This window comes from Pan troglodytes, chromosome 4, assembly GCF_028858775.2.
Source record: "Pan troglodytes isolate AG18354 chromosome 4, NHGRI_mPanTro3-v2.0_pri, whole genome shotgun sequence".
Lineage (NCBI taxonomy): Eukaryota > Metazoa > Chordata > Mammalia > Primates > Hominidae > Pan > Pan troglodytes.
In genome coordinates, this window is record NC_072402.2 from 71,889,771 (window position 1) to 71,906,327 (window position 16,557).

General features: G+C 38.5%; 1 protein-coding gene and 1 non-coding gene across 3 annotated transcripts in view; one reads left to right on the forward strand and one right to left on the reverse strand.

The window, feature by feature from the left end:
* C7 (complement C7) overlaps window positions 1-11,517 on the reverse strand; it is a 73,828-nt gene extending 62,311 nt beyond the window's left edge. Inside the window, exon 1 of one of the 2 annotated variants that reach the window (XM_001138984.8) lies at window positions 11,276-11,517. In XM_001138984.8, coding sequence (XP_001138984.2) covers window positions 11,276-11,281 — 6 coding nt within the window. In that variant the 5' untranslated portion in view covers window positions 11,282-11,517. The remainder of the gene's footprint in view (window positions 1-11,275) is intronic. The other variant, XM_016953358.4, reaches the window with a different exon arrangement.
* On the forward strand, window positions 9,760-9,821 carry LOC112209327 (U7 small nuclear RNA). Its single transcript, XR_002944069.1, has one exon. It is a non-coding gene; the product is annotated as a U7 small nuclear RNA (small nuclear RNA).
* Window positions 11,518-16,557: the final 5,040 nt, after the last annotated feature.

A 16,557-nucleotide genomic window follows, 5' to 3' on the forward strand; every position in this document is an offset into this window, starting at 1 on the left:
TAAAAAATAAATATTTGGTAGAATTCAGCCATTAAGCCATCAAGTCCTCTGCTTTTTTTTTTTTTTTAAATGGGAGAACTTTTATTACAGATTCAATCTTTTTACTCATTATTGGTCTGTTCAGATTTTCTATTTCTTTATGATTCAGTCTTTGTATGTTGTATGCTTTGGAGCACCTAAACATATAAAACAGATATTTATATTTATACAATATATAAATATTGTATTGCAACCCATCTCTTTCTTCAGATCCACAGGATCTGATGGATTGCAATATAACAGTAGAAAACTTCCATACCTCACTTTCAATGCTGGAAGATCATCCAGACAGAAAATTAATAAGAAAACATTAAACTTGAACAACACTTTACAGAAACACTTTACAGGACCTAAATGGACAGAAGAATTTAACCACTTCTTCTTAGTCATCCAATTTGTTGGTGTATAATTGTTGATGATAGTCCCTGATGATCTTTTGTATTTTTGTGGTATTATGAATCTTCTCTTTTTTTTAAATTAATCTAGTTTGTCAAATTTGTTCATCTTTTCAAAAAAGAACTTATTTTATCTATCTTTTGTATTGTTTTTCTAGTCTCTATTTCATTTATTTCTGCTCTGATTTTTATTATTTCCTTTCTTATGCTAACTTTGGCTTAGTTTATTCTTCTTTTTCTGTTTCCTTGAGGTATGACATTAGCTTATTTATTTTAAATCTTTCTTCTCTTTGATGTAGGCATTTATTGTTATAAACGTTCCTCTTTGAACTGTTTTTGCTGTATCCCATATGTTTGCTATGCTGTGTTTCCATTTTTGTTTATCTTAAGATAACAAGATTTTTATCTTGTTTTCTAAAGATTTTTAATTTCCCTTTTAATTTCATTGACCTATTGGTTGTTGAGGAGCATGCTAATTTCCATACATTTGTGGATTTTTCAAAATTACCCCTATATTCATTCATTTATTTTTATTTATTTATTTTTAGAGACAGGGTCTTTTTCTGTCACCCAGGCTGGAGTGCACTGGCACAGTCATAGCTACTGCAGCCTTGAACTCCTGGACTTAAGCAATCCTCCCACCTCAGCTTTCCAATTAGCTGGGACTACAGGCACATAACATGACACCTAGCTTCCTCCCATAATTGATTTCTAGTGTCATATCACTGTGGTCAGAAAAGATACTTGAGGCCAGGTGTGGTGGCTCACACCTGTAATCCCAGCACTTTGGGAGGCCAAGGTGGGCAGATCACTTGAGGTCAGGAGTTTAAGTCCAGCCTGGCCAACATGGTGAAACCCCATCTCTACTAAAAATACAAAAATTAACTGGATGTGGTGGTGCACGCCTGTAGTCCCAGCTACTCAGGAGGGATGAGGTGGGAGAATCACTTGAGCCTGGGAGGTGGAGGTTGTAGTGAGCTGAGATCAGACCACTGCACTACAGCCTGGGTGACAGAGCAAGACTCCAACTCAAAAAAAAAAAAAAGATACTTGATATAATTTCAATCTTCTTAAATTTGCTGAAGCTTGTTTTTCCCCCTAACATGTTATCTGTCCTGGAGAAAGTTCTGTGTGCACTTGAGAAGAATGTGCATTCTGTTGCTGTTGGATGGAATGTTCTGTGTGTGTGTGTCTGTTAGATTCATTAGGTCTAAAGCGATATTTAAATCCAATGTTTTCTTACTAATTTTCTGTATTATCTTTCATTGTTGAAAGTGGCGTATTGAAATACCCTACTATAATTGTATTGCAATCTGTCTCTTCCATCATATCCTTAATATTTATTTTATATATTTAGGTTCTCTGAAGTTGGGTGCATGTATATTTACAATTGTTATACCCTCTTGATGAGTTGACTCCTTTATCATCATATAATGTCCTTACTTTTTTTTTACAGTTTTTGACTTTAAGTCTATTTTGTCTTATATAAGTATAGTTATCCCTGCTTTCTTTTGGTTTCTACTGATGTGGAATATCTTTCTTCCATTGCCTAATTTTCAATCTGTGTGCCCTTAAAAGTGAGGTGAGTTTCCTGCAGGTAACATATAGCTGGGTCTTGTTTTTTTATTCATTCACTTACTCTATATCTTTTTATTGGAGAACTTAATTTATTTACATTCAAGGTAATTATTGATAGATAAGGACTTACTACTGCCATTTTGTTATGTTGTTGTTGTTGTTTTTCTTGTTGTTGTTGTTGTGGTATTGTAGATACTTTTTTTTTGGAGATAGGGCCTCTCTTGCCCAGGCTGGAGTGCAGTAGTGTGATCACAGCTCACTGCACCCTCGACCTCCCAGGCTCAAATGATGCTCCCACCTCAGCCTTTGTGAGTAGCTGGGACCACAGGTATGTGCCACCACATCCAGCTATTTTTTTTTTAAGTTATTGTAGAGATAGGGCCACCCTATGTTGCCCAGGCTGGAAGATACATTTTTCTTTCTTTCTGTCTTGCTGTCTTTGTGGTTTCACGGTTTTCAATAGTGGTATTCTTTGAATACTATTTCTGTTTTGTGCTTCTACTAAAGATTTTTGCTTTGTGCTTATTATGAGGCTTCCAGAGAACATCTTATAATCACAACAGCCTATTTCAAGGTGATTACTACTTAACTTTGCATACAACTCTACATTTTTACTCTCCCGTCAAACAGTTTATATTTTTTTGATGTCAGAATTTACATCATGTGTATCCTTTGATAAGTTATTTTAGTGTTACTATAGTTGTCATTAATAGTTCTAGCTTACATTTCTTAAATGATTTGAAAACTATTACATTTGTACAAGTCAAGATTTGTGACTTGGCAGTATAAAAAGTGAAAGAACCATGGAGAAGGCTAAGTGACTCTGCTTATCTTTTTAAGTTTCTATTTTAAATAGAAGTTTGAAGGATCTTCAAAACATTAAAAATAGAACTAGCATATGATTCAGCAATCCCCTACAGGGTATATAGCCAAAGTAAATGAAATCAGTGTATCAAAGAGAAATGTGCACTCCCATGTTCATTGCTGCATTATTTACAATAGCCAAGATACAGAACCAACCTAAGTGTCCATCAAATGATAAGGGGATAAAGAAAATGTGGTAAAGAGACACAATGAAATAGTACTTGGCCTTAAAAAAAAGAGGCCGGGCGCGATGGCTCACGCCTGTAATCCCAGCACTTTGGGAGGCCGAGGCGGGCGGATCACGAGGTCAGGAGATCGAGACCATCCTGGCTAACACGGTGAAACCCCGTCTCTACTAAAAATACAAAAAATTAGCCGGGCGTGGTAGCGGGCGCCTGTAGTCCCAGCTACTCGGGAGGCTGAGGCAGGAGAATGGCGTGAACCCGGGAGGCGGAGCTTGCAGTGAGCCGAGATCGCGCCACTGCACTCCAGCCTGGGCGACAGAGCGAGACTCCGTCTCAAAAAAAAAAAAAAAAAAGAAGAAGAAAATTCTGTCATTTGTGACAACATGGATTAACCCAGATAACATTATGTTAAGTGAAATAAAACAAGCAGAAATAAAACATTCAGTATTTTTCTTTCTGGAAAAATACTTATATTTGGAATCTAAAAATGTTGAAGTCTAATAAGTAAAGAGTAAAATGGTTACCAAGGGCCGTGGGGGTAGGGTGGGGATTGTTGAAGAAATGTTGGTCAAAGGTTACAAAACTTCAGTTACATAGAAGGAGTAAGTTCAAGAGATCTATCATACAAAATGGTGACTTACTTAATACCAATATATTATATTCTTTTTCTTTTTTTTTTTTTTTGAGATGGAGTCTTGCTCTGTCACTCAGGCTGGAGTGCGTTGGCGCAGTCTTGGCTCACTGCAACCTCTGCCTCCGAGATTCAAGTGATTCTCTTGCCTCAGCCTCCCAAGTAGCTGGGATTACAGGTGAGCGCCAACATGCCTGGCTAATTTTTGAATTTTTAGTAGAGACTGGGTTTCACTATGTTGGCCAGGCTGCTCTAGAACAATATATTATATTCTTTAAAACTCCTAAGAGAGTAGATTTTAAGTATTCTCCCTACAAAACTATGGGAGGTAATGCATATGGTTAATTAGCTCAATTGAGCCATTCTACAATATATACATATTTTATAACATCATGTTGTGCACAATAGACACAATTTTTATTTGTCAGTTAAAAGAAATAAATTACAAAGATAAATAAATGCTTTTTTTAAAAAAAATAAAAATTTGGTACAATCCTGTCAAACCCTATCTCCTACCGCTGAATTCTGTAAAGACAAGTAAGGGTTGGGTGATGCCATGGACACACAAATTGAAAATACTCAGTAGACTTAAATGGTTTCGAGCATTTCCTTAAGGTCCCATCATCTTTTAATCCCTTATTCTACTCCGGTTCTCTCTGACTACAGCACTCCGGAGGGATACCAAGAGGAGAGAAAACCTGAATGAAGTAGCAGTGCAAATGGCTGATTTTAAAAAGAAACCAAGCTTCCTAAGTTGGTAATCAAGGTTGAAGCACAGCAGTAGGCAGGGGGCAGTGACTCTCATCTTATTCTTTAGTACTGCGGGTGGTCCTTTTGATGTTTAAAACACTCCTGAGGCCTTTTATAATCATCTTTATGTGATAGCACAAGCCTAAATAAATATAGAGGATCTGATAGGTTACAAAATTGTACATAAAATGTGATTACATTTTGTTTGAAAAATCAAATGTGCATTGAAAAACAAAATCTAGAAAGAAATATAATAAAGCATAATAGTTTATTTCTGGTTGTCAAATTATAGGTAGTTTCTATTATATATTTTCCTACTTTAACTGTATGTATTTTCCTACTTTAACTGATAGCTGAAGGTGATGGAGAAGATACAATTCAAATCTTTACTGATTCTCTAAGAATATCAAATGCATCCAGTTTATAACTCTGGATAAAGGACTTTAAAATCATCTCACATTTTAATAGCCCAATATTTTCTCTCTTCTTCCTGAACTCCCCAAAACTCTTTTTCTCAATGTACCTATGAAAAGTCTTCTTAACATTATTTTCTGGATCTTTCCACTATCCTTCTTAGATAACCCATTCTCTTATTAGGTATATTTTTTTCAGTTGTAAAATTCTTCCTGCCTGCTTCTGGCTGTTAGAGTTCTAAAAATGTTTAAGCCTATTGTGCTGATTAGCATATCTGAAAGGGTGAAAAGGTGCCAAGGAGTTGGGAAACTGTGAACAATGTTGGGGGAGGTTATTTGGGGGAGATTATGAATACTTTTCTGACTTCAACAAACATGTGGATCATATAATTTTTTAAGACGTTTTTGTTTTAAATTATAAGCTATGTGGGGTGTGTTTTTTCTTTTCCGATAATGTGGCTTTCCTCTGTGCTGTGTCAGCTCATTTTGTCTTGTCCCTGGGAAAGCCTATCTCACAGCTTTACTAGTCATTTTTAGGCATTAAGCACTAGTCACATTTTCAGAAAACAATCCATTATAATATTCAAACTTCAATTTATCCTCCAATTTTAAATCTCTCTCTCTTACTTTCAGTTTCTGCGTGCTTGTAATGAGGGAGGAGTGGGGTCCACTTCAAAATTGCGCCACCTGACTCCTCTTCCCCACCTCCCCAAGCTGCCTCTTTCCTCTCCAAAATCAGAGCAACAGGAATGAGAGAGACAAGAGTAAAACAGAATCTTGCTTGACTGATCCAGTTGGAGTCTGGTGATGGCAAATAAATGTGTTAGACGTTTGACTGCTGATTCTTTATCTCTCCCAGTGTTTTTGTGGTTCTTTGGACGTCTTCCTACTACTCTGTAGCCACTGTACTCTGGCACAAATGATTCATCCCTTTGTTAATCACTTTCGATTCTCACCCATGCCTGCTTCCTGGGGGTCCTTTCCAAACTGATGCTATTTCTTGGGGTTGCTTCATCCTGCAGTCAAGCACTCTCTCAGGCAGTGTCTCTGACAGTCCAAATCTGGTTCCCTTTTAACCAACCATATGCGGGCCATGGGATCCCTGCACACATCCGTGTCCTGCCAAACTCTGAATGTCCGCACTGTAACTGATACTGCTGGGTTTATTTACTCTGCTAAAGGAGGTCTGTACCTTTACATTTTCTCAAATGTGCATAGGGTAGCATTTCCTATATCTCCTATGCACAATCTTGTATTCTCTTGAGAATGGGGATGGCCCAAGGGTTACCAAACAGATTTGGGAATACTCTCTTTGTAATATTGCATAGAATGTCTAGCATCTCACTTTAAAATGTGAAGGTCCTCCTGTCTCTCACCTTATACAAAAATCAACTCAACATGGATTGAAAACTTAAATGTAAGACCTGAAACTATAAAAACACTAGAAGAAAACCTAGGGAAAACTCTTCTGGACATTAGTCTAGGCCAAGAATTCATAACTAAGGCCTCAAAAGCACAAGCAACAAAAACAAGATTAGACAAATGGAACTTAATTAAAATTAAAAGCTTCTCTACAACAAAAGAAATAATCAACAGCGTAAACAGACAACCTACAGAATGGGAGAAAATATCTGCAAATTATGCATCTGACAGAGAACTAATATCCAGAATCTACAAGAAACTCAAACAATGATAACAACAAAAACAACAACAACAAAAACATTAAAAAGTGGGCAAAGGACATGAATAGACATTTTTCAAAGACATACAAATGGCTCACAAGCATATGAAAATGTGCTCAACATCACTAATCATCAGAGAATTAAATTAAAACCACAAGGAGATATCATCTTACACAGTCAGAATGGCTACTATTAAAAAGTAAAAAAACTGGCTGAATGTGATGGCTCACACCTGTAATCCCAACACTTTGAGAGGACAAGGCAGGAGGATTGCTTGAAGCCAGAAGTTTGAGACCAGCCTAGGCAACATAGTGAGACTCTGTCTCTACAAAAAATAATTCTTAAAAAATTATTTGGGGCGGTCGGACGCAGTGACTCACGCCTGTAATCCCAACACTTTGGGAGGCTGAGGTGGGCAAATCATGAGGTCAGGAGATCAAGACCATCCTGACTAACACGGTAAAACCCCATCTCTACTAAAAATACAAAAAATTAACCAGGCATGTTGGCACGCACCTGTAGTCTCAGCTACTTGGGAGGCTGAGGCAGGAGAATCGCTTGAACCCAGGAGGTGGAGATTACAGTGAGCTGAGATCATGCCAGTGCACTCCAGCCTGGGTGACAGAGCGAGACTCCATCTCAAAATATATAAATATACATATATATATATTTGCACATGGTGGCACATGCCCAAATAGTGCCAGCTACTCAGGAGGCTGAGGCAGGAGGATCACTTGAGCCCAGGAATTCAAAGGTGCAGTGAGCTATGATTGCACCATTACTCTCCAGACTGGATAACAGAGCAAGACCCCATCTCTCTTTAAAAATGTCAAAAAATAACAGTTGTTGGTAGGAATGCAGAGATAAGTGAGAATAGGGAATAGTATATATTCCCACCAATATACACTATTGGTGGGAATGTAAATTAGTACAACTTCCATAAAAAACAGTATGGAGATTTCTCAAAGAACTAAAAATTGAACTACCATCGGATCCATCAATCCCACTACTGGGTATCTACCCAAAGGAAAAGAAATCATTATATCAGAAAGATATCCATACTCGTATGTTTATCTCAACACTATTCACAATAGCAAAGATATAGAAGCAACCTAAGTGTCCAACAACAGATGATTGGATAAAGAAAATGCAGAATATACACAATGAAATACTGTTCAATTTTTTTAAAAAGAATGAAACCATGTCTTTTGCAGCAGCATGGATGGAACTGGAGGCCATTATATTAAGTGAAACAACTTAGAAACATAAAATCGAGTACCTCATATTCTCACTTACAAGTAGGAGCTAAATAATGTGTACACATGGACAAAAAGTATGGAATAATAGACATTGGAGACTCAGAAGAGTTGGGGATAAAAAGGGGAAGAGTGATGAGAAATTACTTAATGGGTACAATGTACATTATTTGGAAGATAGATACACTGAAAGCCCAGACTTCAACACTACCCACATATCCATGTAACAAAATTGCACTTGTACCCCTTAAATGTATACAAATAAAATAACTAAATGAATAAAATTTCCAAAAAAACCATAAAATTTCAAAAAATCTTGAGTACTTGTTCTTGGCCCTTGACTCTCAGCCAAAATGTGGATACTGAAAATAATTATTTCTAACATTCTGTCACAGATGTTTTAAAATAATTTCAGCCAGGTTTGGTGGCTCATGCCTGTAATCCTGGCATTTGGGGAGGACAAGGTGGTAGGATCACTTGAGCCCAGGAATTTGAGGCCAGCCTGGGCAACATAGTGAGACCTTGTCGCAACAAAAAATACAAAAATTAGCCAGGCATGGTGGCGGGCACCTGTAGTCCCAGCTACTCGGAAGACTAAGGTGGGAGGATCACTTGAGCCCAGGATGTAGCGGCTGCAGTGAGCCATAATTGTACCACTACACTCCAGCCAGGGCAACAGAGCAAGATCTTGTCTCAAATTTAAAAGCATTTTTTAAAATAAAGAATTTCAATGAAATTTTAGGAAATACATTTTTTATCATCATGGATGCCTTTGTCATCACCTTCTTCATATACATACTCATTATAACACATCAAGGTCTGCTTATTACAAGACCAGTTCTGTTCATGAGTTATACAAACTGAATCTACTAACCAAAAGCATTTCTTGAAATTTTGCTAGCCTTAGGATAATTACCTTTGGAAAAAATACCTTATAAATGAACAAGAGAGATAGAACAAACACAAATAAATCACGTGAATGACAGTGATAGACATACATCTGAACTGACTCTATAAAAGAATTGCTTGGTTGAAGAAGTATGTGGGGCCGGGCGTGGTGGTTCACGCCTGTAATCCCAGCACTTCGGGAGGCCGAGGCGGGTGGATCATGAGGTCAGGAGTTCAAGACCGGCCTGGCCAATATGGTGAAACCCCATCTTTACTAAAAAAAAAAAAAAAAAAATACAAAAATTAGCAAGGCATAGTGGCGCACGCCTGTAGTCCCAGCTACTCAAGAGGCTGAGGCAGAAGAATCTCTTGAACCCAGGAGGCGGAAGTTGGGGTGAGCAGAGATCGTACCTCTGCACTCCAGCCTGGGCGACAGAGTGAGACTTTGTCTCAAAAAAAAAAAAAAGAAAGAAAGAAAAGGTGTGTGGTATTTTTGTTCTGTGTCAATGTAGCTAAGCTGGAACTACATTCCCCTGAATTATCTTCTCCTCTTTATCATCAGTGAATGAGCATTAGCTCTATCTCCTTCTTCCAGTATGTCCCAGCCACAATCCTGATTTGAGACATTACTGTGTTTGACCATCACTGTGCTTGGGCACTGTGACGACCATTCCCTAGATTCACAGGCCCCAGGCTCAGCTCGCTCCCGGATGGACAGAACAAATGGCTGGGCCACAGCCAGCTCCGAGGGAAGTCCCTTGGCCCTGACATCCTTCTCAAACACCTCAGACCCAAGTTATTTCCTATCCAAGAACACAGAGAGAACCAAAGGGAATCCTGTGACTGTCTCTCTGAATTTAGTTCACGTGGGGGCTGTGGGGCCAAAACATTGCTTCCTCTTAAAAAGTCTGACATAGAAACCATTTCTAGCTTCTTGATAGCCCAAGGCTTTCACAAGTGTCCCTTCTTTGTCACATATCACCAAAGCATGTCCTTCAGGTTTACTGTAAAAATATGAATGTCCACTTTCAAATACAGGTAAGAGCTCTACATGTGACTTGGAGTGAAATAATTGCTTTAGTGTTACAGTTGTTTTAGTACTTGTCTATCAGGCTTCCCAATTTTTGCTGGAAAGCCCCTATATGTAAAATTTTTAAAAAATTAATTGCTTTATTTGTTGATATTTTGTCAACTAATTAAAGGATAGAAGTATATTTATTACAACAGCAATAAAATATTATAATAATGATTGTAAACATGTTTTTAAGCACAAAGCAATTATTAAGATTTCTTATTGTAAAATAAAGTAAAAGATTAATAGTTAACACAAATATTAGGAAAAAACATTTTGGCTAGATAACTTTCAGAAGAGCATCATATTCTTTTCTTGTTTTTTTTGTTTTCTTTTTTTTTTTGAGAGAGAGTCTCACCTTATTGCCCAGGCTGGAGTGCAGTGTCTAGTGTTGCCATCTTTATGTCCATGAGTACCCAATATTTAGCTCCCACTTAAAATTAAGAACATGGGGTATTTGATTGTCTGTTCCTGCATTAATTTTCTTAGGATAATGACCTCTATCTGCCTCCATGTTGCTGCAAAGGACATGATTTCATTCTTTTTTATGACTGCCCATCATAACTTTAAACAAATTAACTTTGTTATTTGTGTTTAATTTTAATTATTTAATTTCACAGAAGGCATGGCTTAATCAAGATCCATATCTTGCTCCTCCTCTAACCCCAATAATGAGCGAGCTTGGATTCGGTGCCCCAGTGGACAATACAGTGACTATGGAAGCAATCTAGGCACTGACAGATCTGTGAAATTATTCCTACAGTCTTACAATGCAACATTTTTAAAGTTTAATTACCAAAATTTACAATAATAAAATTTGAATAGCAATCTCAACTTATTTTTGCATTCCAGAGATTTAGTCTATGATAGTGATTTCTATCTTTGGTCTTATCTTTTGTTGAATAGCTTTTTGGTTGTGTTTTGTTTTGTTTTTTAATATTTGGCCTTTTTGCATTGGGCCAACATGTATACTTGGTAGACCTTTAGTTTTAGTCCATCTACTCATATCTTCTATTCTCACAATGCTGACTCTTTCATCCAGGATTTCAAATTCTGAAGTTCCAAGCCTGCAAATTTGCTTTTCTATTAGCTCTTAGATAAATCGCAGGACCCTACTGCATGGCTCCGAATCCAAACAAGCAAAAAAAAAAAAAAAAAAAAAAAATACACCAGAGGAAAGTTTTTCCCAAGAAATAACAATAGTACTATTGTATTTCTTTATGACTTTATCGGAACTTTCATAAACATTGTCTCCAATTCCTGATTCCCAGACCTCTGGACCTATAATTTCACCACAAGATAAGAAAAAGGAATTCACTTTGGCTGAACTGTTAAATATGTTTAAATAAGGATTTCTAAACATCACCCCCAGGTCTTTTTCTTCTGTATTTTCCTCTGGCCTTCTATTTATTTGATGTCTTTCAGTTAAGTATTACACCTCTTCATTTAAATTACATTTATATTACCCCCGTTCATTTGAAAAGATGCTTCATTTACAAAAGTAATGAATTTATTGTCTTACCTTCATGTTTGGGAAAACATTCAGGGCAGAAGAGAGGAGGAAAATTTCCTCCGTAAGGGCCGGGTAAGTTTTCAACAGCAGGAAGAGCCCAGCAGGCTGCCTGCCTCTCTGCCTCTCCCTGCTCTAGATTATCTTGGCACTCATATATAGAGCAAGTGGTCCTGAGATTTAGCTCCTACCCCAGCCGGATTCTCCAACGACAGCAAGAGCCTGACCTTGTACTTAATCTGTGCCTTGAAACCAGATGCATCTTATCAATTACACAGCCTTAGCTACAGCCAGCTGGGACTGTTTGGAAGTTATAGATATGTTTCTTAGAAACATATCTATAAATCAGGAAACACAGCAAATGTTCTCAGTTCAATGTTTAAGTGATTTTCAAACAAAGGAGACTCTGTAAGGCAAGGGATGAGCCTCCTTCTTGTTTCAATCTACTAAACTAAGTGGATGTTTTCATGATTCTCTTAAAAGGTGTTATACGCCAGACTTTGAGATTAAATATTTTGTGAAAGAAAATATTTAAATGCAGTTCTGTCACTCAAAATCTAAATAGAATGTTCTGGAGTAGAATTTTTCCCCAAAGTACAGCCTAATACAACCCAATAGTCATCCCTTCATGCTTAACTTTCACAGAATAATCACAAAGAATATCAATTTTTGTAAACATATTTGAGGACATCACTAATTTTCTCAAGAACTTCACTTAATCCTTTGATAATCAGATCACTGTGTTGGAAAGTTCTTCTCAGGGTCATTATCCACATCCATTTTCTCTCCTTTGCTTTTTATCTTGTCTTATTCTACCAGGTCTTTATTTGCCCATAGCTTTGCATTGATTCTAGCAAGTCCCCAACATCACCTTCATACATTTAATAAAATGCTGCTTATTTTGCAAGATTTTAGATTTCCTGTTGAAACTGAGCTACAGTTGGCCGGGCGCGGTGGCTCATGCCTGTAATCCCAGCACTTTGGGAGGCCAAGGCGAGCGGACCACGAGGTCAGGAGTTCGAGACCAGCCTGGACAATACGGTGAAACCCCGTCTCTACTAAAAACACAAAAACATTAGCCAGGCATGGTGGCATGCACTTGTAGTCCCAGCTACTCAGGAGGCTGAGAGAGAAGAATCACTTGAACCCAGGAGGCGGAGGTTGCAGTGAGCAGAGATTGCACCACTGCACTCCAGCCTGGGAGACAGAGTGAGATTCCATCTCAAAAAAAGAAAAAAAAAAAATTGAGCTACAGTTTTATTTGTATTGTTGGACCAAATATTCTAACACTAGCTGCTAGTGCATTATGAGTGAGGTAGAATAAATGTTAAGCGGGAAAGAAAATTTGAGTTAAGAATAATTTTATAAGTAAACATTCCATTAGTGAAGATTTTCTAGCTTTAATGACTTTTTCTTCCTATATCCAAAGCACTGGAATAATAAAGACAACCCCTATCCTCCCCTCATAAATTAATGGTGGTTTCCAGAGACAAAGCTTCCGCATCTTTTGTTCAAAGCTTTAGTGATTTGTGTGGAAGAAATTTTGTCACAGAGACCAAGATCCTGACTCCTGAAAGAAATATTTTTTATTCAGCTCCAACTGCATAAATTCCAGATGCCATAGACTCATCTTAAATTCTCAATATGCAATTCCATTTCAGCGGCTCTCTTAGTTTGGGTTCTCCCAGAAGTAGATTCAGAAACAAGAATTCAATTGCAAGTAGTTTGTTTTTGTTTTTGTTTTAAGAGATAATCTTAGAAAGCACCACTGGAAGTGGGAAAGTGAGATTGGGGAGAAAAGAAAGTCAATAAAGGGTGTTTTATCAAGCAAGAGACTCCAGTGGGCAATTTGAGTTCAGTTCTAATGAGGAACTCTGAAAGACATTGCACACCAACTCTGCAATTAAGAGTTAGTCCAGCCAGGTGTGGTGGTTCACACCTGTGATCCCAGCACTTTGGGAGGCTGAGGTGGGTGGATCACTTGAGGTCAGGAGTTCAAGACCAGCCTAGCCATGATGGTGAAGCCCCATCTCTACTAAAAATACAAAAAAAAAAAAAAAGCCAGTTATGGTGGTTCATGCCTGTAATCCCAACTACTCAGGAGGCTGAGGCACGAGAATCACCAGAACCCAGCAGGCAGAGGCTGCAGTGAAGTGAGATTGCACCACTGAAGAGATTGCACTGCTGAAGAGCAGCCTGGGTGACAGAGCGAGAGCCTGTCCCAAAAAAAAAAAGAGTTAGTCCAATTAAGGGGTAAGGAAACCCATCGCTGATGATGAAGGTAGCTTCTGAACCCATTGGCTCTCTGGCACTACCAGCTTGCCCTGGGGGCAAGCTAAGCACACGCCTGCAGCCATAAGTAAAGGTTTTCAAGCAGGGAATTGTAGCATTTGCAATATTTGCAGGTGTTTACCTTTGTCATTTAGAGGCGAGCGATGAAGGAATATGGGTAGGGTACCAACAGCATCTGCTACAGTAGCTTTTTATTTATATATACATGCATGTATTAATTTTTTCATCCTGAATTTGATCAATATTTTCTAAAATGTGTAATATGATAGGCTATCAGCTTTGACAGGTAGAAGCCTTATGCTATATCCTTCCTTATTTTTGTTCTTTACATGCTATAAAGGACCGTATCAGCCCATTTACAGAATATCCTTAATCTAGAGGATGATTTGGATATATTTATAGTAATTTAGAACTTGAATTGTTCAGCTCAGTTATCCCATAGATCATTCAATTCTGAAAGGGTTACATAAACTTCCTTTCCCCAATTGCCTTGCACACTCCTACCTTCATATCTGTAACATCACAAGAGCATTTCTTCTGTCTGCAATTTTAATGGAGGAACCATTAGCACAAAGGCTTTAAATGCAGGTGGGAGCAACGCTGTGGGAAGTTTTACTGCTAGCATAAGTTGTATGGACTTTATTCACAAAATGAGTCACTGAGAATTCACCCACTGGAAGTTTTTAAGAAAGAATCAAAGCAGTGTTTTAGATTGATTGAAACAGTAGCTGTGTGCAGCCTACATAGAATAGGTAAGGAAAGGAAGCAGGAAGCATGACTTGGAATTTATTTCAGTAGTTTAGACAAGGGGATCAAGGCCTCATTTAAAAAGGGATTGACACAGCTGTCTCTACCAAAAACACAAAAATTAGCTGGGCATGATGGCACATGCCTGTAGTCTCAACTACTCAGAAAGCTGAGGTGGCCCAGAAGGTTGAGGCTGCAGTGAGTTATGAGCAGGTCACTGCACTCCAGCCTGGGTGACAGAGCAATGCCTTGTCTCAAAAACAAAAACAAAAACAGAAACAACAAAAAAAGAAGGGGCTGGGCACGATGGCTCGCACCTGTAATCTCAACACTTTAGGAGGCCGAGGCAGGTGAATCACTGGAGAGGTCAGGATTTCAAGACCAGCCTGGCCAACATGGTGACAACCCCATCTCTACTAAAACTACAAAAATTAGCCAGACGTGGTGGTGGGCAACTGTAATTCCAGCTACTTGGGAGGCTGAGGTAGGAGAATCACTTGAACCTGGGAGGCAGAGGTCGCAGTGAGCCAAGATGGCACCACTGCACTCCAGCCTGAGCAACAGAGCAAGACGCTGTCTCAGAAAAAAAAAAAAAAAAAAAAAGGATAGACAAAAAAGCCAGAAGAATTCACAGGGTTTAGTGATTAAATATGGTTTCAAGTCTGATTGACTCAGAGAATTGAAAGAATTTAAGAAAAATTTAAAGGAGGAAGAAAATTAGAAGTCAAAAAGGAAGAGATGGTTTTGGAGAGGGGATATTTTTACTTTGGGGAAAGCATCCAACATATAATGGAGGTCTCTTTGGGAAGAGACAGGCTTCACCTATGTCTCTTGGAGGGGGACATGGGTGGAGCTGCTAGCATGGAGGTATCTAACTAAAATCATGGACTTCAGTGAATCTTCTAGAGACTGAACATAATGAACCATAAAACCACAAGAAATGCCCCTGTTCAGGAGTAAGAAGAAAAAAAGTCCCAAAAAGGAGAGGTTACAGAAAAAGAAGAAAAACCAAAACAGTGCAACATCAAGCCAATTCAGGAGAATTTCAAAATGAAGAACCCAGTCAACAGTTACTTCCAGCAAATGCCCAGCCTTGGATTTGCAAAGCACAGTGCATTGTAAATTAAATGTTCTGAAAGTTCTGTAACAAGTAAAACTTTTTTAACTTTTTCAACCCGGAATTTCTCAAGTTCATGTGACCCCCTGGACTTTTATTTCTAACAAACCCCAAAACTGGTATATGGGCATGCTTTGGCAAATAAATGGTGTCTGAGCCAAAGCTAAATCAGTAGAAGGATAAAGCAGATTTCTGCCAGACTGGGGAAGGGTCAATAAGGGCACAGCCCTCTCCTCATCTCCTGTGACACCAGCTCTTCCCTATTTGCCCTCACCTACCTTGGGAGCTCCTCAAACACTGTTAACATCCCCAAACCCTAATGAAACTATTATGCCACCGATGATATCAGGAAGCAATTCTGGTCCACCACAGGGAGATATTTGAAAACATTTTAACGAAGCTATTTCATTTACTAGTCATTTCATTTTGCTCTGAATTGTTCCAACAGATTTAGCTGACTCTGGGGGTTTCAGAGGAACAAACTCACTGGGGAAGAGTAAAAGCCTCCTTTTTCCTCCTCTCTTGTATTGAGGCTGATAAGGTCAGAATTGAACCGGCCAGGAGTTGGAGTGAAGAAGCAAGAGCATCCCCTAGTGGCAGACTGCTCCAGGCCCTAGAGTCAAAGAATACCAATAAGCTCTGGAGTTAAACCACTCAGGAGGGAGTGAAACACAGTGAATCTTCCTAGGCTCCCAGGCAAGTGCTTGTTAAGCTAATAAGTACTCCAGGTGGTATTGCTTTTTCCATTTAAAGTGTCACACTGTGAACAGTTTGAGAATGAAAAATGGCTGCCAAGCAATGCCTTATTCAAAGGAAGATTTCAGTAAAATGATGATTATTAAATGCTTTATCATTACACATAATAAGATGCTGCCCATCTCTGCTGGAAGCACTGCATTAAATGCTGTGATCTGTGCACTAATTTAAAGTGAGGCCACTAGATTAATACTCTCTGTTGGCATCCGGTTCTTCATAGGAAAGTTGTTTAAGGTTTAAATAGATTAGGAAATACAAGGCTTCACACTTCCCTTCTGGACAGACTTCTGGACAGGTGCCACTGTACTTTTCCACACTGGACAAGCCTTTGCCCTGGTGACCCCGATGGCTGCAGATGGCAAGAATCAAATTACAATCACGA